Source organism: Zosterops lateralis (assembly GCF_965231275.1).
Source record: "Zosterops lateralis genome assembly, chromosome: 6".
NCBI classification, from domain to species: domain Eukaryota; kingdom Metazoa; phylum Chordata; class Aves; order Passeriformes; family Zosteropidae; genus Zosterops; species Zosterops lateralis.
Genome location: NC_139761.1, coordinates 40,394,535 through 40,420,778, shown reverse-complemented (window position 1 = coordinate 40,420,778; position 26,244 = coordinate 40,394,535). Strand labels below are relative to the sequence as shown.

The 26,244-nt window shown below is 44.5% G+C and overlaps 2 protein-coding genes across 5 annotated transcripts in view; both read left to right on the top strand.

Moving 5' to 3' along the window:
• Positions 1 to 26,244, top strand: part of PRDM11 (PR/SET domain 11) — a 95,532-nt gene that overhangs the window by 5,502 nt on the left and 63,786 nt on the right. For all 4 annotated transcript variants that reach the window (XM_083863466.1, XM_083863463.1, XM_083863464.1 and 1 more), the window contains exons 2-5: positions 12,104 to 12,222; positions 12,581 to 12,684; positions 13,577 to 13,839; positions 14,616 to 14,683. In XM_083863466.1, coding sequence (XP_083719592.1) covers positions 12,107 to 12,222; positions 12,581 to 12,684; positions 13,577 to 13,839; positions 14,616 to 14,683 — 551 coding nt within the window. In that variant the 5' untranslated portion in view covers positions 12,104 to 12,106. The remainder of the gene's footprint in view (positions 1 to 12,103; positions 12,223 to 12,580; positions 12,685 to 13,576; positions 13,840 to 14,615; positions 14,684 to 26,244) is intronic.
• LOC310910614 (uncharacterized protein) lies at positions 20,146 to 23,450 on the top strand. Its single transcript, XM_083863467.1, has 2 exons — positions 20,146 to 20,724; positions 22,357 to 23,450. The coding sequence occupies exons 1-2, from the start codon at positions 20,289 to 20,291 to the stop codon at positions 22,941 to 22,943; spliced, it is 1,023 nt and encodes a 340-aa protein (XP_083719593.1). The 5' UTR covers positions 20,146 to 20,288; the 3' UTR covers positions 22,944 to 23,450.

Genomic DNA, 26,244 nt, shown 5'->3' with positions numbered 1-26,244 from the left:
TCAATATGAAATATTTTCCAGTACATTCCTTTTTTAGTACAATGAACCTTTATTTTGAAAATGTATCATATAAACTGCATCATAATATGCTGGGTGGAGTTAAATGTGGTCCTTCAACTGCAGACTCAAAACTTAAGTGTTCACAGCGTCTTCCTTGAAAGATGTCCCACGTTTGACCCAGTATGTTCCTCTTTAGACCTTTCATTTGTATAAACCTTGACTTCCTCAAGTCTGTGTATATCCAGGAGATTTGCTGTTGTTTGGGTTTTTAAATTTTTTTTCTTCTGATGCTGCTGGAGTACTTCATGTGGTCTGCTGCTTTCTCTGACTTGGAGACTCTTTGCTTGGAAACGCTAATGAGAATGCTAAATACGCTGCAGTTTGCAGAGTCCAGTCCTTTTATCAATTCAGGGGAAATTAATGAAAACACTTGGAAAATGACTGAAGGAAAAATCAATACTGATGACACAGAAGCATACTTCTATAAGCAATAAAATATGTTCTGTAGTTGTCATGTTTCACACCTAGGCTTGCCGATTATCTTTTCCTAGATCAAATTAGTTCAATCAGCTTTTGAAGACTAGAAGCTTTTGAATTACTAATTTTCTCTTCCCTTTGTGATCATAAAGACAACATTATTATGTATGTCATGGTTTGTAAGTCACTTTTTTCCTTGAAAATTCTACCTCAGGTAGTGAAGGGCCACTGTGTGGGTGTAGAGGTGCCTGACCCTCAGCGCAAAGTCCCACCAGCTAATGCTGCATTGCTGTTGCAAAGGTGGTACCTCCAGGACAGCAGGTCCATTGGATGTGCTGAGATAGATGCTAACATATCCTCTCTAGCTGTAATGGAGTTAACTGGTGATGTTTTTTAACCAAGTCTCATTCCTAGTCAGGTGTTGATATGTTGCTTTTGAATTCTTCTAGGATAGTTGGTGAATGTTTGTAGTCCCTTAGTGACTTGCACATGTGAAGGACCAGGTATTTCTGTGGAACCCAGTACCTTTGTGTAGAAGATGCACTTAAAGTTGCACATATAGAATAGAAGTGCTTGGCCCCTGCTGGAAATGTTTTTCTAGTTAGCTGTGTTAGGATATACAGGGTCTGAACACCCCTCTCTGTGTATGGAAGGGAATGTGCAGATCAAATTGTGGTGGTGGTGAATTCAGCACACGGATATCTGGTTTCTTGGCAGATCTGACACTGGGAGTATCTGGACTGCTGCCTGCCCCAAGGAAAAGGGGGTCGGTGTGACCCATGCTCAATCACTACTCATCCAAGCCATGTAACATGAGTCCCTAACCTGTAGACAGATTTACCAGCTCTGAATAATGTCTGTTGTGCTGTGAGATCTTATCTTCCTAATGGCCTGCAGGAGGGTACAAATGAGGAGAAATAAATACTGCTCTTACTTTTGCTTCCTCTGCATTTTGTGGAACAGTTGATGTGTTCTCATTTTGCCTGCTGTGTTTGTTAGTGCTTTTAAAGGACTGAGCTAGTTTGTCAGAGTTTTGGGAACAAGTGAAAGTAAGATCTGCTCCTACCTTCTCATTTTCTCCCACATACTCTTTCCCTTTTTGCTGAACAAGTAAAAAGAAAGGAGCAGCCTGCCATGCCTGAAGTCCAAGTAGAGTGAAACCACTGTAACAATCATAGAGGAGCTGTCCTGTAACATCCTTCCACAGAAACAGGCACTAACTAGATAAATGGTGCCAAAGCAGGATTTTAGCTTTATTTTACATCTGTGCTCATTTCCCTGCACTTGAAACTGTCTGCCTAGAGGTATTGGTGCTCAAGAGACTTTACAATTTTACGTTTGATTCCCAAAGCTTTTGAGTTGGGTGTTGGGAAGGGGTGTTGTTCAATAACCAGGTGCCTTCTGGAAGTCCAGAGGTCTCTTGGAGGAGTGGAAGTTTCTCATTGGCCTTTGGGACAAAGAGCTTTGGGTTGTGATTTGTAAGTAATACAGTCTGCTCAAGAAACTTTTCATCATACGACTGTATCAAGAGTGAAAATATGTTTTGTGATTCTTGACAGAATTTAGCAGGAGTCTTACAAAGAATCGCTGGTATATGTAAAGGTGGACCAGCATTTGGTTGTTGCTGTTGAGTGTATTATTGTTTTTGTGCAGGAAAAGGGAGCTCTGGCAAAATGCACTGAGTTTTCTGAGTTGCTGAGGCACTTTGATTTTAGTGCATAGTGTGACCATGGCTCACAGATGTGTGTGCAAGCCTGTCCATCCATTTGGTGTTCTGACACCACTAAACATTCAGCAGTGGAAGAAAAAGACAGCATACTGCAGGCAGTCTTTCTTTTTTTAAAGAAAGGAAAAGCTGGAACTTCTGGAAAAGCGTTAAGTGAAAGGCCGTCTTGTTAGAAGATGGATGTGCTTTCAGAGGGGCTAATTTTGACACTAAGGAAATACATGTAGAGCTGATTGCTGGCCAGGTGCCAGTGACTGAAGGGCACGGGAGGCTGAAATGCCAGGCAGTGCTGGTAGTGCTGGCACTTCAGCCCATGACGGTTGGTTAGGATGAATTATTTCTCTGCCTTCTAGCTAATTTTATCCTGTTGATTTTCATGAATCATTTCCCATCTCTGTGGGTTAGAAATTAAAGTGGAAGTTTGCTAGCCAGAATAGCCACATCTGCTATTTAGAAACTAATGTCTGGGGTTTGCTTCCTGCCCACCCCCTGCCTTCCCTTTCCCTTTTTACCTCCATCATTGTTGAAATACATGAATCACTAGCGTTGCTCACACACAAAAATTTTTAGGCTGACCAGCCTGCACAGGTGCAGGGGTCTTCTGGGTGCATGTGACCTCCCTGTGGGCAGTGGGGGTGGCAGGCAGATCCTCAGTGCTATGTGGCAGGGTCCCAGGTGCCCAGTGATGCTGGCAGGACCTGACCAGGGCATCTTGAATTTCCTGCATGTGCTTTATAAAACATTGAAGGCACTCCAGTGTCTTTTCCTTCAGAAGAGCAGGAGTGTGACAGTGACCCAGCCTGTCGTGTGCCTACCAAACACTTCATCTCTCCAGCTTTTTTGTCTGTCCATGAATGAGAGTAAAAGGTCATTTAGGCAGTAAATTCACATCTCTGCTTCCCTTTGTCGAGCTGTGTGCTCTTGACTGCCGTTGTGGCTGGCAGCTGGGCCAGCAGCACAGGAAGGATAAGTTCATTAACCAGAAGTTGAGTGGGATCCAGGGACCCACATGGGAGTTACATAGCGTGGGGTCCTGTTGGTGAGCAGTTTCGCTGGAAGCTGTGCTAAGGAAAAAAGCACATTCCCTTGAAATATAATGAGATGAATAAGAGGGGTTCTCTAGCTTGCTCATGTTCACTTTTAATCAGTCTTGGTGGATCACAGCAGATGCAGGAGACTGAATGAGTGGTTGTGTTGGGACAGTTTTGAAAATTGCCAAGTGGATTGCCCAGGAAAGTATAAGCTGGGTAGCACGACACCAATCCTGGGTAAATATAAAGTTATCCATGCCTGAAAATTGGTGTTATGGAAAATGTTTTGTACTTCTTAAAAAAGTCTGATTTTGTTCTTTGAGAAGCTTACTGTTGGTTTAAAGAGAGCTCTCTAGATGTGATATATATTTACATATAAAAGGCAGCTAACTCAGTGTATTATAACCCAATTAATATCTAATGCCAGAGAATGTCATAAAATGTATGTCACTTAGGAAGTGAAGGTAGTGATTGATAGAGAATGAGCATCCAATAAATAAATCAAAGTGGCATTATAAACAGTAAGGAGGATGAAGGGTCCTTTAAGCTAAAGGACAGTACTAGCACACTAATAAATCAACTGTTCGAGGATTAACTTTTAAGGTGAATGTAGAAAATATCTTTTCAGCATCAAAAGATCATGGTTCTGGCATTGCCACCTTAGATGAGGGGAGCGAATAATCCTGCTATTTTAAGCTAGAGCTTGATCATTTTACAGAAGAGTCTCTGCAACATGATATGTGGAGGCTGTGTTTTCAAAGAAGTAGACTTGATGACCCTTCTCTTCAGATAAGGGGAAGGGAGAAGCCAGTTCTGCTTGACACTTACTCAGTGATGCAGAAGAAGACATGACTCATCACTGGCAAAATGTGTAGATGAAACATGTTTGGTGAATTGTAGCTGTTGATAGTGGCAGGGTGGTGTAATGCAGTTTGTTTTGTAAATGAGTTTATTGAAACCGAATCATTTTCAGGCAGACAAGTGGAGATTTATGAACCTGGAAAGGCACGTCCTGGACGTGATCTGTGAAGGGAGGCTGTGTGCTGAGCAGTCCCATATGAGAACATGGGGATCAGAATGGGCAGGCAGCTCTGGGGAGCTTTCTGTGCCAGGTCCTAGCTGGAAAAGACAGACATGGTTTTGGACACAAGCAGGGTGGTAATGAATCAGGGTGAGGAGGTAATTTTGTGTCTGTAAACCTTTTGTTTACTTCAGATTCAGTCTTACATCAGCATGGCTTTCTGGCGCCAGCATCTTGAAGTAATATAGAGAAAATTGGAAGAGTTACACAGAATGATACAAATTGTTGGAAAGCTGGGAAGATACTGCGTGGGTACATATCCAGGACTCTGCTATGTATGTGGTTTTATTCAGTGCTTATTACTATTGCTATCCAAACACCTTTCAGTAGTGTCTTAAGAAAGAAGGCTTATAGTTGTACTTAGTTGTATTCTTATTCTGTCCTTAGGGAGAAAAATGGTGAAATAACGTTTAGTTTTAGTACTGGGGTTTTGTGTCTGTTTGTTTTAACTTTATAAACATAGGTATATATTTATGTTGAAGCCAAAGGCAAAGGAGTGCAACTGGCAGTTCTGACCAAACATGGTGAGGTTTATTACAGCCATTAACCTGGGAAGCAATTCTTTCCAGTTGCTCAAAGCAGTATCCTAGCATCCTGGTATTTCAGCCTTTCCCATCAGATTCCAGGGCCCTTTGAAAGAACTGGTTCCCAGAACTAAAAAGAATCACATATGATTTGCCTGTGATGGGGATTAAGAACTGAGATGATCTCATGAAATGTTGGCTTCTCTTCCTCTTGCAAGTCTCAGGTGGAGGTTTTGTCCTGTTTGTAGGCTAAAAGGAAAGGAGTGGTGGGACCTACAGGGTGTCAGTCAGATTGTCGTAATTCTCATTTCTACCCTTAAACTGTGAATTTGTGAGATCAATGAGTACAGCTGAAATGAGAAGTTTGCGTGTATTTTAAAAATGCAAGTCACTTATGTATTCTTTCAGCTGCAGTAAGCACCCGCCTTGGTTCCATGGCATGTTGCACTGTTTTAGAGGGCTTTAGGCTGCATGGGAGCTTTACATTGTCAGCATTCATGGAGAAGTTGCATTGAGAAATACCTGCTTTGCAGAGGCTGTGCTGCTCCATGACAGTGCATAGACCAGCGCGTGGATCCTTTTCCTGCTCTCTCTGAGATCAGCAAAGGGCAAATGCTCTGAGACCACAACACAGAATTTTGTGACAGATCTAGTAGTTATCAGTATGTTCATTCTTCACTAGCAGCCATCATAAAACAGACTTAAGACTGGTTTGGGGGTTATTTCAGAGGTTTTCTGTCTTCTTCCCCCTCTGAAACATGTCTGTCATGAAGCAGATCATGGAGGGTTTTGATAACATGTTTTGCCAATGAACCGTGTAAGAATGACAGTGTGAAATCATCTCACATCCATTTGAGACTATAGGAGGAGTTCCAGGTTGGCAAACTGGAATTTCCCTGTTCCCAAATTGTCTGCAGTGAGAATGGCAGCGGGAATATGGTGTTGTGGTGCCCCATCCTGTTTGTCATGTCAGTTGCTGGTCTTGGGCAACTTAAAACTCAGCCCTCCCTACTGTAAAACAGCTTTAAGTCTTGTGGTTTTGAAGCTTGCTCTCCAAGCTTCTACAGAAAGCTGTAGAAAAACTGGTGGTATTTCCAGGTGTCTTTCTTGTAGTCCTGAACTTCAGTGTTCTCAGAATTTGAAACTCAAACAAAATATTTCATATTTCTGGTGAATTTATGGCTCCCGAGTGTAGTGGGATAATTGACAATGAGTTAAACAAGTCTTGGTCACAGCCCATGGCTGCTCAAATCCTACATCATGCATGACCTATAATTTTCACTAATTAGGTTTGAATTTGTGACTGCTTCAGCTTGTTGCCAGGTGCTGGCTGCATTCAGGCTTGCTCTTTGGCCATCAGAGGAGAGCCCTGGCCTTGCAGCAGGCTAGGAGCCAGGTCATGGGGTCTTGCCCTGCCACCACCAGCCTTTGCTATGCCAGGACACTGCTGTGCTACACCCCCAGGTGGAGGACAGTCTCGCCCACAAAAGTGTTGTACTTCTCTGGGGAAAGTGCTGTGGCAACTGTTTAGGCAAAAACAATTTTCCCAGTGGAGCATTTCCCAGTGGCTTATATCTATCTGTGGACAGTGGTCCTCCTCTGAGCAAACTGGTTCTCTAACTTTGTGGGATCTTTGATCTTTCAGAGTTTGCACTGGCTGTAAGCATGAGCTGCATAGCCAGCTGGTTCTTCAGAAAGTGACCTGAAGTGGTTGGCATGGCCGAGGACCTTGGCAAGGGCATTCACCTCAGGGAGAATGGTCAGCCTAGGTCTTCCATGGCTGTATGGGATGGAGCTCAGAGCCTTGAATGCTGTGCTTTATTCCCTGTTCTCAGCTTGTCAGTAGCTGACTGTTCTGGATTACTATTTCTGGTAATAATATGCAAAAGTCTACGAACTCATGTCTGTTTTTCACCATGGGCCTGCACTTCAAAATGTGGTACAAGCTAAGCAAGATCTGCCCTAAAAGAAGAGGGGATGACCTCCAGAAGGCCAGCAGTGAGAAACTGAGTGAAGGAGCTGTGTGCTAAGGAGGGGATGGATTCCTATATGGCTGTTTCACATGAAAGAATGTCCCAGTCTGGGAAACCTGCCAGTAAAATGTAAAATTAAAGCTCTGTTTTGGAGGCTGATCCATGCAGATAAGAGCCTGTGACTGTTAACTAATAACTATATGAGGGGTAGTGATAAAGGCTGCATACTTGAGGACAGGAATTCACAGGTTTGTTCATGCTTAACCCCATTTTTCCTGCATTAGAGATTAACAGCTTAGATGTTCTTGTGTTTTCTACTTCTCTGACTTTGAGCAATATGGCAAAGCCGCTGGCGATCTTAACATGTGTCATACAGAAACGTGACAGGTCCTTCCTACTTTGTAAAGAAAACAGAAGAGGTTATGTGGCACTGCCTGTGAACCCAGAAATGATCCAGGGATGCCTCTTGGGGTTTGTAGCAGTCACGCTGGTGTCCCGGGTTTGCTGAGGACCTCTATGCACAGCTGCCTTTGTTATCCAAAGCGCTCAATGTTGTGTGCAGATAGCACCTGGATCATCAGAGCATCCCTCTCACTGAGGGATTGGCCCTGCTGACATGCTGCTAGGACATTGCAGTAGGCTGTGTGCCCACTGAACATTGGGAGGGCTAAATGGTGGGCACAGGGGCATGCACAGGTGAGGCCAAGTACCCCCTGGGGATGCCCTCAGCAGTAACCAAGGAGCCTGCTGTGCTTATGCTAGCATGGTGCTTCTCCACAGCATCTGAAATCTTCAGAGGTTTTTCATATTTAGGTGCTAGAAAAAACACAATTATAAAAACTGGCAAGAAAACCCCGAAACAATGAAGTGGAGGGAGTGAAAACTGCAGAATGTGAGCTAGACTCTTGTAAGAAAGCTAAAGGAGGCGGAGAAATGGCAAGAAAGAGAAACTAATGAGCAGTGAAATTACAAAAAATTAAACACCACTTTGAATACATCAGAAGCTAAAAGAGTCCTAAAAGCAGAGTCATCTGCTGAGGTCTGGAGTTGGAGAAATGTCATGTTTCTTTCCTGGAAGAAAAGCTAGAAGGTGGTAATGCTCTGTTGTAGCAGTAGCTTGGGAAATTAGCAAATAGCAGCTACTACAGCAGTACATTTTAAAGTTTGCTATTCTGGTTTACTTGCGCCCAGGGATTTTAAAAGGCCTGGCTGAGCAGTGCTCTCTGGGCCATAAATGCTAATTTAAAAATAATAATAATAATAAAAGCATGCATAATGACTTAGACTTAAAAAAATGTGTTACTCATAAGCGAGTAGGCCAGTTTCAAGTTTAACTGGGCAAATTAAACTAGGCTACCTGCAGTCTGATGTTTGCTTCCAGTAAAGCAACGTAATAGCTGATATGGATCAGGTTGGTCACCATTTAAAGGGATATTAATTGTAATAGTCAGTCTGTACGGGTTTTTTTAAAATCTTTCTTTTCTAACATAGTGTGATTTTCTGGTGTTCCTGTAATTTTACTTGATAAAGGTAAAACTGTTGGTAAGTCTGGCATGTTTAATGAACTGAAGTTGTGCAACAAATTATGGGAATAAATAGGTGGGATGATTCAGTGTGTCACACATGCAGTGTTGGAGTGAGTCCCAAGGAGGCAGGGCTGTGAAGATGATCAGAGGGCTGGAGCACCTCTCCTGTGAAGATAGGCTGAGAGACTTGGGATTGTTCAGCCTGGAGAAGAGAAGACTCCAGGGAGACCTGATTGCTGCCTTTCAGTACTTGAAGGGAGCTTTTAAGAAAGCTGGGGTCAGACTTTTTAGCTGGGCCTGTAGCAATAGGACAAGGGGGAATGGCTTTAAACTGAAAGGGGGTAGATTTAGATTAGATACTAGAAAAACTTCCTTTACTGTGAGGGCGATATGTCACTGGAACACAGAGAAGCTGTAGCTGCCCCATCCCTGGAAATATTCAAGGCCAAATAGGATGGTACTTTGAGCAGCTTGGTCTAGTGAAAGCTGTCTCTGCAGTGGGACTGGAACTAGATGATCTTTAAGGTTCCTTCCAACCCAAGCCATTCAATGATTCAATGCATAAAAGGAAACTTGACTAAATAAAGGGTCACAGTGTGACAACAAAAAGAGCCCCACTGCTGGTAATGTAGTAGTCTCAGCTGGGAATTTTTGTTTTTTTGGCTCAATGCTAATCTGGAGGCAGAAATTGGTCTCTTCTCCCTATTAACAAATGATAAGAGGAGAGGAAATGCCTTCAGGTTGCACCAGGGTAAGTTTAGATTGGATATTACGAAAGAGTTATCAAGCATTAGAACAAATTGCCCAGGGAAATAGTTGAGTCCCCAGCTTTGGGAGGTATTTAAAAGACACGTAGCTATGGCACTTAGGGATATGGTTTAGTGGTGGACATGGCAATGCCAAGTTTATGGTTGGACTTGATGATTTTAAAGGTCATTTCCAGCCTAAATGATTCTGTGATTTGGTGGTTGACTTGGCAGAACTAGATTCACGTTGGACACGATGATCTTAACGGTCATTTGCAGCCTGGATTATTCTCTTGATTCTAAGATTGTTGGTGTCCTGGGAAAAAAGGCACAAAGTTAATTTGGATTATGTCTGTGGGCAACATAAAAATCTGGGCAAGTTGCAAGTTGTGAAAAGAAGTGAGTTGGTGGTGAACTTGATGTTGCATGTGTGCTGGGTGAGACAGCAAGGAGTTGTGTGACACACTTAAAGCAGTCACCTATTCTCAGAGCATGTGGGAGGGTTGGCAGGATGTGTGGTGGCCTGGGGGCTGCTGCAGGAGCAAGAGCTCTTACAGCACCACGGTGGTTCACTGAAAACAGAACCCCAGCTGGGCAGGGTGACCAGAAAGTAAATGCAGCACTTGGACACAAACACAGCAATCCTGAGCAGGGGCAGGGAGGGCGTTATCTCGGTGCAAGGTGCTGCTCCTGCCAGTGAGCTGCACAGGAATGTTGCTGATAAGTTGGAGGGAGTTCAGGGAGGACCAGGAGAGGGGAGGGCTGCATAATGTGCTATACAGTAATACACAGAGCTTCATATGTAAAGTGAATGCAGTGTTTCTTTCTTCTTTTTTTCACCCCTTTGTTTAGAGCTATGCAGTAGTTTAACCAGAACTGAAGGAAGCACAGTGACCCTCATTGGCAGGAGGTCAGACTGTGTCATCACAGGGTTTCTCTCACTCTGTAAGACTTCATAGGACAAGAGTGGGAAAGGAAAAGTCATTCTATCTTCAGAAACAAATGAATTCATCTCTTGCTACTGAATGATTGGGGGGTATGGGTGTTTTAACTCAGACAGGTGTCCTGTTTGCCAGGCTTCTAAAACATGGTTGTTCTGACTGAGAGCATCTGCCCCGCAGCCAGCATCCACCTTTCCTGTGACAGTGCAGGCCCCTCGGCTAACCAGCTCTGGGGCAACACCTCTTGTCTTTGAACATTTTCCTGCTCCCCAAGCTTTCTCCCTCTTCAGCTGCTTTACTGCAGACTTTGCAGAAAAGACTGGTTTTTTTTCTCTGAGAAGGGCAGGTAGACCCTGATGGCAGCACTGGCTGGTGCATGGGTACAGGACTGCAGAGCTTTCCTCTTGCTCCAGAGAGCTCAGACAAGGGACGCAGCCTGCCAAAATAATGAGCCCTTCTTTGGCATTACTGTCGCTTTCCTTCTGAATGGCTGTGGTAATTCTGAACAAAAATGTGTCTTGTTTTGGACGTCCTGTAAAGGCTTAAAAGTGCATGTGTTTGCATGTGTCTAGTTGTACTTAGGCTGAGGCTTTGCTTTCAGACCACTGTATGAGTATGAAGTAACACTCCTTGATAAAGGCTTGATAAACGTCTTTCAGGCTGCACATTGGCATGTGAGAAGTTCGATTGGAAAAATGAATCACTTGTCCCCTGGCACAAAGAGGAGCCAGAGAGGTTGAGAATGGCATTCCTTCTTGCGGTAAATAGGGCAGAAATGCAGACCAGACTTCCATGGTGTTCAGGCCTATACAAGTATGTGTGGAATAAGAAAATTCCTGTCTTCAGGGCTTTGCGACATTAGAGCATGAATTTAAAAATACCCTGAGCCAAGTCACGATGGGGTTGGGCTCTTCCACCAGTTTGCCTGACAGAAGTGGTCTGATGACTCTGCGGAGGCCCCTCTGTCAGCACTGCAAGTATGCAGCATAACAGAGCATGTCATTGGGCAATGGACATGGAAGGGGCCTGCACAGGGGATTTGGGGGGAGCAGCTGTGAAATTTGTCTGATCTGGTGTGGTACCTGAGAGCAGACAGTTTGTGTGCCTTAAAGGAAGTCTTAAGTTGGGTGCAAAAGAAGAGATGAGCAGCACTAATTTATTCTTTTTCTCAGGCTGAGATGCTCTTATGCCTAGTTGGTCCTTCCAAAAATTTAAATTAAATCCATTCCAAATTATCATCACTTGACATATCCATAGTTTTTCTTCAGCACCACCCTATGATGGGAGAGAAAGGGAAGTGTTACTGTTTTGGAGCTTGCTGTCTTTAAATATCATTAAATGATTGATGATTCTGTGAAGTGCCTCCTGGCTCTTGTGTTGGGCAGAGGGAGAGGCATTTTCATTATGGCAGTCTTGAGTGCCAGAAGGGTGGTGGTGGCTCAGCTATGGCTGCTGCAAAGGAAGATCATGGGCATGATTTGTGCAATCTTAGTAGAGTCCAAAAGGGCTCTGTAGGCACTTACCTGTTGGTCAGAGGCATCCAGAGGACACAGAGAGCTCAGTCTACAGGGGTGTAGTACAGAACTGTACTCTGTTCCCAGATAGAGACTGGCATATGTAAGGTTTGTAGGCAGATTCTGGTTCAATGCCCCAGTCTGTGTTCCTCTTTCTTGTCCTTCTGCCCCCAAAGACTTGCTCTGAGGTAGTAGTGCTCCATGTTCCCAGATCATATCACACCCATTGCTCTTAAATTCCATGTGTAGTTGGAAATCCCATGTATGTTTTTAACGGGCTCCGTGAAGCATACTTCAGATTCTCCGTGCCTCAGGTTGCTCTGTGGTGTCTCACGCTCTTCACCTGACCTGCAGCTGAACTGCTCTTCTCTCCCTAATGCAGGAAGAGGTTTCCACATGAATGTGTGGGTGCTCTGATGTGGGATGGCCACTCTCAGTGCCAGAAGGGAGCCTAATCTGCTGGCTGCATCCTGACCTTGGGGGAGAAGGCTGTGGTTCCTGGGGGAGCAAGGTTATCATTTCTCACCTACTCATATTTCTACTCCCTCCTTCATTCTTTTTCAGAACATGAGTGAGAACTTGAAGGACTGTTTGATCCAGACCCAGGCTTCCTTAGGGGAGATGGTGACGATAAAAACAGAGACCTGCTCTCCACACCGGGACCAGGAGTATGGACAGCCTTGGTATGTGGCTGAGCTTTGGTTTGATGTAACTCCTTCTCTCCACCTACCTCCCAGCTTAAAGGTGCTTTTGAGGAATATACTTGAGCTGCTTGAAGTTATTAAAGCTCTTCCTTGTGAGGTCTGCCTTGGGGTGATTGACAGGGGTGATCACCTACTCATGTGTACCTACTCTAGCTGAAGTCATTATCTGCTGTAGGCTTTAGCCTTAAATATCTGGTTGGGTGGCAAGTTCAGTTATTTCTCTGCTACAGTTGTGGGACTGAAGGAGTTGGTCAGGCCCCATTGCTTCAGCTTCTCTCTGTGAGCAGTCCCAGCATCTCGCTAGGTTAACATCATCCTTGTGCTGTTCCCTCCTCAGCTCTGGAAGGCCTGACCCACAGTCCATGGAGATGGAACCCAAGAAACTGAAAGGGAAACGGGATGTAATCATGACCAAGAGCTTTCAGCAAGTGGATTTCTGGTGTAAGTGTCTTGTGATGGAGGGAAAAGCACCACTGCTGCTTGTGTAGACTTTGGTCTTCCCTGTCAGTTTGGGGCAGGAAGCAGCAGAAAAAAAAGCCAGGGACAAATTTGCGTTCTCACCTGAAAAGATTGGCATGGTTGGTAGGGAAATTGTTGCACAAAAGCAGCTTGTCCATGAAGGGGCTAGGCAAAAGTAGGGAGGTAGGATGAAAGCAAGCTGGAAATGTGAAAGTGCACATTGGAAAACCCTGAGAATGTGGAAAACCCAACAGCTTGAATTCAGAACCTGCAAAGGGAGCATTGGGCAGATGACAACTCTTTCCCTCATATTCTGGAAAGAAAACTAATGCCATTTACGTTGGCATACCTACGAATTATCAACTGATAGATCTGCATCTCTGTCTGGATGCAGGACAGGTGCCTGGGATGCTGTCTCCTGCCCAAGCAAGAATGAAGGCTGTAAGATGAGGATACTTGTTTTCAGGGATGCTTGTTTTAACTCCCATCTGGTGTGTGGGGAATCAAACCTTTTAGCTGGAGGACTTGCTGCTGACCATGGATGTGCAGGGATCCCTCAGGCTCTGTCTCTGCAGACAGTGATGAAGCCTTTCCACATGTGTTCAGCCACCAGTGGCAAATATATGCAGGGCAGCAGGGCTCATGCAGGTGCAGGGGAAAGGGCAGGTATGGCAGGTGTGGGTTTGGGCAGAGCGCTTGTTGAGAGGTGTAGCAGAACAAGGAAGCAGCCAGTGAAGCGTCTGTGTGTGTGCAGGCTGTAGGCTGGGGAAGGGGCTCAGCTGGGCCAGGGAGAGGACAGGGAGCTGTCCTGAGTACTGTGCATCATGTGCATCATGTCTGCCTTACCTAACCCCTGTTTCCTTCACATCTGCAGTCTGTGAGTCCTGCCAGGAGTACTTTGTGGATGAGTGTCCAAACCATGGGCCCCCAGTGTTCGTGTCTGACACCCCAGTGCCCATTGGCATTCCTGACCGGGCAGCGCTGACCATCCCGCCTGGAATGGAGGTGGTGAAAGAGCCCAGTGGGGAGAACGATGTGCGCTGTATGAACGAGGTGATCCCCAAAGGTCACATCTTTGGGCCGTATGAGGGGCAGATCTCTAGCCAGGACAGATCTGCAGGATTCTTCTCGTGGCTGGTGAGTGACAAGTTTCCCCAACTAAGTGACACCTCAGCCATGCAGTTCAGAGCTGGGGGAGTCACGCGCTTGTGGAGCCAAACCTTAGCCATCTTCCCCCTTCTCTGAAGGCCTTCTGCTGGCCATATGGGCACTACATCAGCAGCAACCTGCTATAAATGTTAGCATCTTAAGGGTATAGATAGATCTAGAGATTGAAGAGCTCTCTCATGGGCCTCTAGCACTCCCTCCCACTGTGCCTGAGCAGAGGAGGGGTCAGGAGGCTAGAAAAAAGATCCAGTCCATCAGGAGCTGATCTAGATGCAGATTACAGAACCAAAACTTTTTTCCCCATCATACTACAAGACTTGGTTATCATATGAGATAGAGAGATCACTGGATCAACACATGGTAATTATTATGAGAGTTGTAATGTGAGACTTGAGTTATTATTAGGGAAAATATTGAGAATTGCTGATATGAAATGCTCTTCACACTTTCCTGTCTGTAAAATAAATGTGTGTCTCAGCCCTGTCCCAAAAGGGAAGTTAATCTTTTATATCCCAGGATTGTTAATGATTTTGTCAGCTGCATCCATAGTTACAGATATTTGCACATAGAGTAGCCTCTACACACTCCAGGTCAGCAGCCTCTGGTACTGGGAGAGCTGAGATTCACAGCATATTGTTTCACACCATGACTTAAGGCTAGAACCGAAGCAGTGGTTTGAGATTCATAGACCTTCTCCTGCCTGGACCAGCTGGTTGATGTGCTGCATCCCTTCTCTTGTTCTGCAGATTGTTGATAAGAACAACCGCTACAAATCCATTGATGGGACAGATGAAACCAAAGCAAACTGGATGAGGTGAGTCCAGTTCTCTTTTGCCTTCCCTTTTGGGACTCTATCTTCCAGAGAGAGGCCATCAAATACTCCTTATTGTTTTTTGTGTTGGAAAAACAAACCAAAATGTCACCAACCCATTTTGCAAATGGTGTGCTTGTACTCTTTCAGTATTTATTGTGAGGAGTATCTTTGGTGTCAGAGTCAAAAAAGGATCTAAAAAAAGACAAGCATGTCTTTTGGAGGATCGCTATTTTCTGGAATGAGGATAAATGTTAAAGATGATCCTATTTGTCCAGTCTTAAAAGCACTGACAGGTCTCACTCCATTTTTTTTTTTTTACTCATTTCTTTTATGTTACGTTCCAGTATTTGCAAAATGCTTTGCACTACCCCCCGAGGTAGCATTTGATTCTGTTTGGGGAATTTTGTCCTAACTCATTTGACAAATACAAGAAGAAAGTGCTTTGTGTTGCTTTCTTTCTGGGCTTCATTTGAACCAGCTGTGGCTGCTGGCTGGCTGTTGGCAGTGACTGCTGTCCTGTGCGAGGAGAGAGGGAGAGAGAAGAAGGGCGAGCTGGGCGACTGAAGGCAGAGCTGGCGCTGTGCTTGCGCTCCCTCTGCTGGCCCCGCGCCTCGGCAGAGCAGCCGGCAGCGTGGCAGGCTCTGCTGCGGGAACTGCAGCACGAAGGGACCGTGTGTGGCTGTGGGACAGCCGTTCAAGTGTTGGCATGCACCTGCAAAACGTAGGTCACTGAGGCCTCATACGTGTGGCAGTCACCAGCACGGGGCATTGCTGCACAATGAGGCCTGTCAGACCAGTCCTGCTTCTGCAGGGAACTTTGGAAGCAGTTGTTATCAAGAAGACATTTCCTACAAGAGCAAAGCAGCGTGGGATTGTCTGACTTGTTGGCCTGGATTTTCAGTTGTCCCTCATTAAGGGACTAAAAAGCATGAAGTACAGGTAAATGCAAGATTGACCTAACTGGCCATATCTGGTTTCACCACTCTTGGCTATTTCAGCCTTCACATGGATAGCAGCTGTTCTGACATTTATGTTCATGAAGTTCAGCAAAGGATTTCATTTTTTCTGTAAGAATTCCAGCTATTACAGTTGTTCACTGCTGGATGAGATAAATACTAGACCAGGGCTGAGGCTGGAGTCATCACTTCAGAAAGAAGCAGTGGCACAGTGAAGAGATAGGGAGATGGGCATATATCTAGAAGTAAAGACTGCAGAGTTCAAAAATCTACATAGATCTGGATCTTTGTGATCTGCATGACAGTGGGGCAAAACACAGTCTTGGAAAGCAAAAATTCTATGATGTCCTCTTCTTCCTACTGCCGTGAGCATAAGCTTAATGTCTGGATTTAAATGGGCACTGCTTGTGGTCCTAACACTGAAGAGTAGAAAATTCTTGCCTAAATTTGTATTTGCCATGGTTCAATCTCAGTATGAGTGTGGTCTGGACTATTGTGTACAGCCTTTGAAAGGCATGGAGGTTATGGCTTTGTGGAAAGGGCATGTTTGTGACCCCTTCGTGGGAAAAGTGTATCAAAGAGTCTCTGCAGGGTATACCAATCTTACTGACCTTTCTGACTTTACTCTTGGGAAGTGCTTATAACCACTAAGTTCTATGTAGAGTCTGACTGACAGTTCAAGTGCCAATAGAAGTTGTCAAAAAGCCTTGATTTTGTTTGTTAGCACCTTTTAGAGTAAGGTGTGCTCAATATTCTGTGCTAGAACATCACCTGACACTGAGATCACACACGAAAACCACATTTGACTTCCAGGACGCTGTAGACAGCGATCTTTTTGTTTTTCAGATGGTGCTCTTTGCTCTCACTCACAGATGGAGTGCTTTGCAAAGCAGATCTACTCACCTTCTGGGTAGGTGGGTATGGCATGGGGAGGGCAGCTTGGGCTGACTCCTCTCTCTTCTTGTAGATCTGGCTATTGTTTTTTGTTGTTCGAATACCACATCTGAGTCCATCTTCATGTTGCCCAAGGACAATATGTACACTGCAGCACTTGCTGGTTTAATTTCAAGTGTATGTTTACCCAGGGCAGTGGATGACAGGTAGGAAGGAGTAACAAGAGCAGCAGATAGCATGGCAATTGTAACATCCTCTTGCCCTTTCCCTCATCAGTTAGTCAGTCAAGACAAACTCCTGATGCTGGGAGCATGTTCTCCTAAGGTGGCTGCTGGTATATGGCTAATGCACTCTTCATCTCTGTCCAAAGTAAAGCCCTGCTGATTGCAATACTTCATGAAATTCTGTGACTTCAACGTATGCAAACATCTTCCTCTGTTTTTATTTTTCTGGGGGCTGATTACCATGGATTGTAGCAAGCAAAATTAATGCTTTCTTGGACACAAACTGTAAATTGCTGCTGATGGCAGTTCTTGTGGCTTCTGAAGGGTTGCAGAGGACCATCCAATTTTCCTGGTAGCTTCTGAGGAAATTCTCTTATTCAGTTGTTTGTGTCCCCTAAAAATAATGGATCTCACAAAAAAACTGAAAGTAATTCAGAAAGTCCATCCTTCTGTGTATGTATCACCTGATCCAAAACGAGATGTAGAATAGAAACTGGTGGTGCCTAACTGAACTGTTGAAGTGCAGTGCCTCATGTTTTGGGGTTTCCAGGATATTTTGAGCATTTATAGTCTGTAGCCCTTCTTACATGTGAGTGCCTGAATTCTTAGGGTTTTGGCACAATATAAATTCATCCTTTGGTTTAGGCAATATGAAAAGGCTGAAGCAAGATTTTCTCATTGTTTTCTCCTTTGCCTTCCTTTCTGCCCTCTTTCCTCTCCAAACATAATAACAGACATCGCGGGGAGCCAGACTGTCCTGTAAATCTTCCTCTATCTCCTTATAATGGAGGCATCTCTGATTTGATTTTCATACAATAGTAGAGCTTGGAATGGAGCTCTGGTCAAGTGTTCCAATATCTTGCTTAAAGCATGACTAACTTTGACTAGTAGATCTTTTAATACGGAGCTGCTGTTTCAACTTTACAGGATCTTTTAAAAATAAGCATTTAAAAAACAGTCAGAGTTACTGTGACTGCCCTTGTGTTCAGGGTGAGTAAAAGCCACCAGGCTATGAATGTCATTTTGTTGAACATCATAAACTGATTTCTGCTACCTTGCAGCAAGTGAGCATATGTTCTTATCTAATACAGAGGCAAATTTATGCAGAGCAAAGGGATCCTAAATTACTGTGGGACTGTGATCCTTGCAAAAAAAAAAAAGCCAAACCAAAAACTACTGCAAAGCCCTGGGAAAAACTACGTACTTGTTTCTTAGAGGCCAGGTGGAGTTGATTAATATTTTTGTGGGGTAATCGTTAAGTGCCCACTGTTCAATGTGTCTTGCACTTTCAGATTGACCTGGGCTGAGGTGTGAATTCGCAGCCCTTCAGCTGGGGCTGCTCTGCAGCTTGCTAAAACCCTCATGACATCACGAGAGGTACTTGTAAATATCAGTGACTGCCTCTAGGGACATACGGCATGCTAGAGGATCCCTCTGATAGTAATACTGTCTGCATTTTTATAAGGTGTTTATAAGGAGGTTGATGTCTGCTAGGAACCTAGCATTAATTGAATTTGTGATTAAAACTGGCCAGAGCTCATTACTAAATGTGTGGCAAATTACTCTTGGAATATGTAAGTTTGATTGTTTTGACCCAAGAGTTGTGCTGGAGTGTGTGAGTGGAAACACTGAAATCTGAATATCCAGGCCTAGCATAAGCTGTCCTAAGTGCACTTGATGAGATATCCCATCTGTGAAGAGCAGACAGAGGGCTCTGATTCCCCATTGGTGCAGCTTTGCTGGTGGCAGCAGCTGTGAGTTCAGCAGAGAAGAGGGGGCACCCGGTTTTGTGACGCCATGGCTCAAGAGAGTGCTGTTCAGTTCTACAAGTTCACCCCTACCCAGAGCACTTTGCAGAATGCTGTTACTCCTTTTCACCAGAGCAGTTTGTCAGTGGAGGTTTGTTGCCACCTCATGAAGGCACCAATGATACTGTGCAGTCATTCATACCTTTCGAGGAGATACACCAAGCCCAGTTCGGCTGAATGCGATAAAACTGTAAATGTTCCCTTGCTCAATGTTTTGTTTAGCCTTTCCCCTTCTCCTTGTGTTCAGCTGAGAGAACTCCTTATTCCTTTTAAGTTTGGTGAGGTTTTTTTGTTGGGGATTTTTGAGATTCAGGGTAACAGGTGCTTTGCTGGCTCTCCATCATTTCATTACCATCTCCTCTAAGTGCTCCTTCTTTCTCTGTATCAGGGAAGCTCCACCAAGACAGTATCTCAAGCATTCATTTATGTTTGTTCCCATTAAATGCATCTGTACACTTAGGCCCCAGCTCTCCCTGATGTGGCCTGGGTTTAAACAGCTTCTCCTACTGGTTTTCCAGCTTTAACCAAATTGACACTTGCCCCAATGGCAGGCAGCAGTGTCAGTGAGATTGATTAAACAATGTTAATGGCACTAGGAAGGAACTAGTAGACATGGGCCAGTGCCTTTGTGTAGGTTCAGACAGTCTGCTTTCTCCTTTTCTCCTTCCTTATTGAATAGATCTACTGCCTTCTCTTCTTTTTTTTTTTTTTTTTTTTTTTTTTTTTTTGTTTTGTTTTTTTTTTTTGTTTTGGTGTTTTTTTTGGTTGTTTTTGTTTTTGTTTTTGTTTTTTTTGTTTCCCAATAACAAAACACAGTTAAGACTAATGTTTTGCTTATTTTTGTCATTTTCTTTGACTATGTCTGGAGAAATTAACACACACTCCCTTTGGACAAAACTGCTTATTCTCAGGATGGCTGCCTCTTTTTCTCAATGGGCTGAGGCTACAAGTTGTTCATTTGAAGCACCAGAAACTGAGTGCAGGCTCATGTCAGTGGCAATGATGGAAAGCCTAGGCAGGAAAACCAAGTGGGTGGCCTCATTCCTTTTGAGAACAATGGGAAATGCCAGTCATTTCTCAGTGAAACAAGAGCTTGCTGTGAAGCAGGCAAATGCTGGATGTAGAATATCCCAATGCTGAAAAAAGAGATCTTTCCTTAGGGAAAGCGAGTTGCAGAAATTGCCCACCAGTCTAGTCAAAACCTACCTATGCTAAAAAAGATTCAATTCGACGTAGCCTTTTCATGACATCCTGCAAGTCGTAACAGAAAGGATGATATAAAGGTTTCTATTGCATGTTGTGTGAGATAGAACAATAAGAAATGTTTCAGACTTCTAAATTTCCTCTATGTTTTGAGCAGTGTCACTTTAGAAGCTAATTCACCACTGTGATTGCAAGTTCTCATGATTTTTTCTGTGCACAAACTGTGGTGATGTGAGGCTGAACTGAAAGTCTCATATGTGAGTCAGGGCATCAGATGATGTGTAAAATTCAGTTTTAACTTTAAAGCTGAGAAGGCTCCTTCACACTAGTGTTGCTTGGTATTTTTTTTTCCTTAAGCTTGAAAATTGCCTTCTAAAACCAAAACAGCTGCCTTTTCCTGGTGAGAGGTTGTTGTGGGTCAGGGGAGCTGAATCCCACCAAACTCCTCTGCCCCAGTACTGCATTGGCCAAGTGTTTGGATGCAGGGGCTTGCTTTGCGCTGATTTCCTTTTACCCAATTATGCTTTGCGGGATGTTCAACCCAAGGAACATGGCTGAACGAAAGAGGAAGCCCAAGTTTTCCAAAGAAGAACTGGACATTCTGGTCACTGAGGTGACCCGAAATGAATCCATGCTGTTTGGGAGGGAGACAGTGCGTCTATCCCATGCTGACAGGGACAAGATCTGGGAAGGCATAGCCAGGCAGATCACATCAGTCAGCCAGGTGCCCAGGTCTGTAAAAGACATTAAACACAGATGGGACGACATGAAGAGAAGGACCAAGGACAAACTGGCGTTCATGCAGAGGTCCCTGTCCAGCCGTGGCAGCACGGGGCCGCCCTCGGCCATGGTCCTGACTGCCCGTGAGAGAGCCATCGAGTCGGCGCTGCATTCGTCACACCGGAGGCACGGCCAGACAGCGGATCTGGACGTGGTTGACAGCCCATCAGCGAGCTGTAAGTATCACTGCCTTAACACCTCTTGGTCTTATCTCAGTTTGCATATCTCAGTTTGACACCAGAAGAGCGTTGTGTGTTATGTGAGATATCTGGGTTGCCTGTCAAGACAGGTCCTTCTGCTGTGGTTGGTTTCTGCTCTGGTGGTTGTGGACTGTTGAGATAGATTATTTCCAAATTAAGATAATCTTTATCTTTTTACCTAGTTCTTTTCCATACTGTCGTCTGAGGCTAGATAATGGATTAGAAGTATGAATTAATCCTACAGGTGAGGGAGCATCTGTAGTTGAAGTGTGACTGCCTCTGGTCTGTGGAAAAAGTGCTTGTACAGGATTAAGAGATCTTCACCCTGATAAAACAGAGGCATAAACCAAACTGAGAGGCATCTGCCTGTCATCTGTGGATCACTTCCAGGAGAACTTTGGGGGTCTCAGTGATCACTGGTGTTCATTGCTGAGGTTGGGCTACTAATGATTTCTCAGCAGTGGTCTGAAGGATCAGCATGAACACTGTGAAAAAGGTAGACAATAATGACTCCTTCATCACTGGTTTTAAAGAAACTGCTGGCCCTGCTTTTGAAGTTAATCTTCTTACAACACAATTCTCAAACACCTTCTAGTGCTAAACCACAAGCTGCTTTGTGCAGGTTCTTTCCATGGTTTTTTACACACAATTTTCTTTTGTGGAGGTTCAGCTTCTTGTTTGTGAGCTTTTAGGGATACAAAGGAGAGAAGGAGGCCATAACTTCTTGGGAAGTGAGTCAACTAACACCTTATTAGTGGTGCTGTCCTACCACACTAGGTCTGATCTCATATCTAAAGTTGTTAGTGGGAAAGCAAGGACAAAATCTTCCAGAACTGACAAGGTGGGACTTGGTCATTCTTTGCATCTATCTTGGAAGCCTGTGCACTAGTTCAGAGGTAAAAAGAATGCAGGTTATGAAAGGAAATAGTGGGCAGCTGCACTAGGTGAAACCTCATCTCTTCTTAGTCTTCATGTGCCTGCCCCTGTGAACTGGCACATCACTAGATATTTATCAGACTAATGAGAATTTTCCCCTGGCATTTTGCTTTAGTTTTGGTTTTGCATCAAGTGTATTTGCCTGGTTAACATTGGGTCCTGTTGCTGCTATGTCTGACTGCCTGGCTGTCTTAGTGATGCCAAGCCATGTAGTGGCTTTGCAGAACACACTTTGAGAGCAGCAAATACAACAATTATACTCTTCCCAGTGTAGAGGATGTAAGAAATGATGGGGGAGCAGGATTTTTTCCATGAGAAGTCTGTGTCCCTCTAGAATATTTATGCTAGTTACTTATGGGTTTGGGGAAGAGAAGTCATTGCTGCTGTCTGAAATGGATTCATATTCTAGTAATTAACAGTGCTCTGTACAGACTACCACAATAGCTTGGGTTCACCCACTCTCAGGTTTCTCATGGCTGAGCTTGTCACCCAGATGCTAACATTGCAGCACTTGCATGTTGAGTTAAGCATCAGAAGCTACAGGCTTGTCTGAACTGGTAGACTAGGGGGAGGGGAAAACCCTTTTTCCATGTTCTTTGAGATATCCTGAAACAGAAGCCAGTATTGAGAGGGATTTCACATTAATAATTCATGCTTCCTCTTCTGTTTAAGCTGATGAAGATGAAGAGATGCCAGGCACTTCTCAGGAGCACCACTTCACTTCACTGCAGAGGGCTGGTGCAGGTGTCAGTCCGTTCTCCAGACCCTCCTTCCTTCGCGCTTCCTCCTCAGCAGAGCCGTCGGGAGCTGGCAGGCAAAGGCAGGAACTGCACTGTCCATCCCCACGCACCACCTCGGCCTGCAGACCCCCGCACCCCCGCACAAGGAGCCCGCCCCTCTCCAGCTTGGACCGCCAGCTTCTCCATTCCCATGCGCAGCAGACAGACCTGTTCATGCAGTTCTGCCAGGAGCTGGTGGCCATTCACAGGGACATGGCCGATAGCATGCATGCCGTCAGCCAGAGTGTGGCTGACCTCACCAGCCAGGTCAGCCAGATGTGTCAGATACTGACAGAAATACGTGATGGCGTCCAGGCTTTCCATAGGATACAAGATCCCAGAGTCATGCCAGGGTCCTGTCTGCAAGCAGCTTGCTCCAAACAGCCCCCTGAGCCCGGTGCAGAGCCTAACCAAAGCTCTCGAAAATGGACAACTCCTGCACGGGCCACCAGGTCACGAAAAAGAAAACATCATTTTTAGTCTGTATCATATAAAGTGAAGAAGGATGCCCCTTCCTGAGCTGCTGCATGTTCACATGGCTTCTCCATGTGTATCAGTATTCTGTGGGGAAGGTCAACAGCTGACCCAACCCATCCATCCCCCTCCTGGCTAACAGAGCAGTATGAATATGGCAGCTAATTGTAGAACTGGCCCTTTGCAATGGCAAAGAGGAGTCTGAAATACTGTAGAGCTTGGAATGTAGGTCATCTTTGGGTTCATAGAGATTGAGAGTTTTCACTGGCTTCCCCATGCTTTACATGCTGTGTAAACTAAGAGATGCAATAGAAATCATTATCTGGATCTCTTCCCATGACTGTGAAATACTATTTACTGGAGCAGCATGCTACAGAGATCCCTTTGCAATCAACTCACAAATTTATTCTACTACTGCATTCCCATCATCTTCCCGAATAATAGTATATGCAATATGTGCAGAAATACAGCCTTATGACTCTAAAAACTCTTATTGATCATTGCTTTTATCTTTCATTTCATATCGGGGCTTACTGTGACTTACACACAGCTTAGGGGAGAGGAGTGTAAACACAGAGCTTGTGCAGGGAAGGGAAAAAGGCACGATTTTGAGGATAGGTCTGAGCACCATGGGGTTTTAGACTGCTGAAAAGGGTTGCAAAGGCATAAGCCTGGATCCTGCAGTGCCACATGCACTTGTGTTAAAGAGTTCAACTTTTGTTTGCTCCAGTCTGAAACCCCTACCTTTCACAATTGCAGTTAAAATACAATCTTTTCGTCATATGACAGTATTTAAAGATAATTGTATCATATTATTTCCTTGCATGTTGTCAGATCTTAAGTTTTGAACCACCTCACCCCTTCAAAATGTGGGAGACTGAACAGAAACCAGAAGAGATGTAGGGCCTGCTTCTGACGTCAAGCCAGTTTAGTTTTGTTTTACTGTAATTCTGTTAGCTTCAGTACAGTTACTTTGCACTTAGTTTTATTTAGGGTGGGATCTCTACTATGTTCTCCTGTCATGAGGAGTTCACAGTCTAAATTCACAGCTACATAGGTTAAAATCTTAGACACATTGGTTTTATAGTGCTTTCTTTCCCCATATAGATGCAAGAAAGAGCTGTGTTACATTTGAATTCCTCTAAAGCTGTGTGAGGTTCCCATGTACAACACTGATTCTGGAACAAGGCTTTAATATTGTCACTTCAGGTGGTGGTGACTCTTTTATAATATGTCTGTTTTCTCCTTAATTTGCACCTCTGCATCTAGCATGCTGCCCCCGTCTCTGGAAAAACCCAGACCATTATCTTGATAAGCTTCAGCAGGGAAAAGGGTCAAGGTGTTAACCACACAGCACACTGTGCTCTCCAGGCTGTCCTATTGTATTTGGAGGTTGGTTGCAGGAAACCAGAGTTTTTGAGTTAATTTGAGTGTGCATCATCATGCCATGGCTGGGCTACACACTTGGTGAAAAAGTTACAGAAGCTTCCAGGAAATTGAACATAGGCAGCACAGTGTAGCAGAAGGATGGCTTGTTTTGTGTCATCTTCAAGGATCATCTTTCACCTGTCTGGCCTCTGCATTGGAAGTATAGTGCACTGACTTCTTCCTTGAAAAGTTCATTGTATGTCTGCTGTGTCAGGCATTCATGACATGCTTCTATTTTTTTTTCTTTATTTTTCCTTTTTTTTTTTTTTAAGATGCTCTGTAATTCTAATTCAGTTAATTTATTTTTAGTAGTGCAATAAAAGATTTCTCAAGGAAGTAGTGGTCTGGCAAGGAAAAAAGCCTCATATTTGAGGAATGACCAAACTGGTTTCATGCAGAGGACATTCCTTTTAGTGCTGAACTTGCTCACCTTCCACTGAGGATGTCCTTTTACTTCTGTTGAAACATTTGTATTCTGTGAAAGTCACAGTCTCTCTTCAGATGAAGAGGCTATTGGGAAAATGTAGGAGAAGTGGATCTAATTTATGAATCAGAGAGAGCTGAAAAAATGGTGATATGTGTTAAAGGCTTTCTGAGTCAATATAGTGCTGCTGCTATATTATAATATTAATATTTTATTTTTTATACTATATGGTCTCTACTGATGTCCTCCCATGGATATAGTGGTAAGATTAGCTCCTTTGATGTTGTCCAGGCGGACCCTTCTGGGAACCCTCTGCAAAGGAGGTGCTGGGCACTGGAGGGAGTTTGCATTATTGCTGCCATCAGTTTGCCCACATAGATTTATTTAGAGAGAGAATCCTGGTGCAGGATGCACAGCTCTCAGTGCAAATGTCCAAAGCTGTGCACTGATCAGAAGAAAGGACTTTTTACTATAAATGCCTGATGTCTCCCTTAGTTTCCTTTGTGGACTATTACAGATTGGCCCAGATCTGAGGACATATCTCCTGCCCTGTGTAGACCCCTCAGTGGAGTGGCTTTTCTGTATTGGCTCACAAAGGATACTTCTTCCTGCACGTATCATGTTAACTGGCTGTTGAAGTAAGTGTCTGTGTCAAAGCAAACTGCTGTGCTCAACCCCAGTATCTCCATGTCTTGTACATGCTGAAAAAATTCTCTCTTTAAAAGTATTTTTGTTAAGAATGCAATAAATATATAACACTTTTAACACGGATGCTGTTGAGTCGTTTGTTTCTCTCTACAATTTTTGCCTGAGCTGGTAACAAGCCTGTCACAGATGTGGGTCTCCTGGAGGCACTTGGCATCAGGGCACTGAGTCAGGGTTTATGGGTATGGCATCCCATGGCATCAGCCTGGGCTGGTGCCTGCTCTCTTGCATGGGATCTCCTGCCCTGGTTCTGTGCCTGAAGTTGGTTTGGAAAAGGCCTTTTCCCTGCAGTGCTCTGCCCTGGCAGGGTGTCACTGGAGCACCCCTGAGGCCAGCAGGAGGGTGAGCTATGGAGTGAGCAGCAGAGAGCCATGAGGCAGGTCAAGGGTGATAGTAGAGAGGAGAAGGGGAGAGAAGCCTGAGCCTCCCTCCAGCTGCAGAGGTCTCCTCCCTCTTCACCATCTCTTCTGGATCCTCACCAGAGGCTCTGTTCCGCTCCTGGGGAGGACTGATCCCAGCTGCAGAAAAATACCTTGACATTTTTCTGGGCATGCTCACTTGACCACTCCAAAACTTGGGAATTTGGTGTCCTGAGTGGGCTGGGGCTTAGGAAGAACAAAATTACTTTTATTTGCTGCTAGCTAGAGAGTCTGTGGGAAAGATGGTCCTGCAGAGCAAGGAGCTGTGCCTCTGACAGCTGTGGGGTTAGTCCCAGCCCCAATAGCTGCAGATGGGTCAGAAGTGATCTCC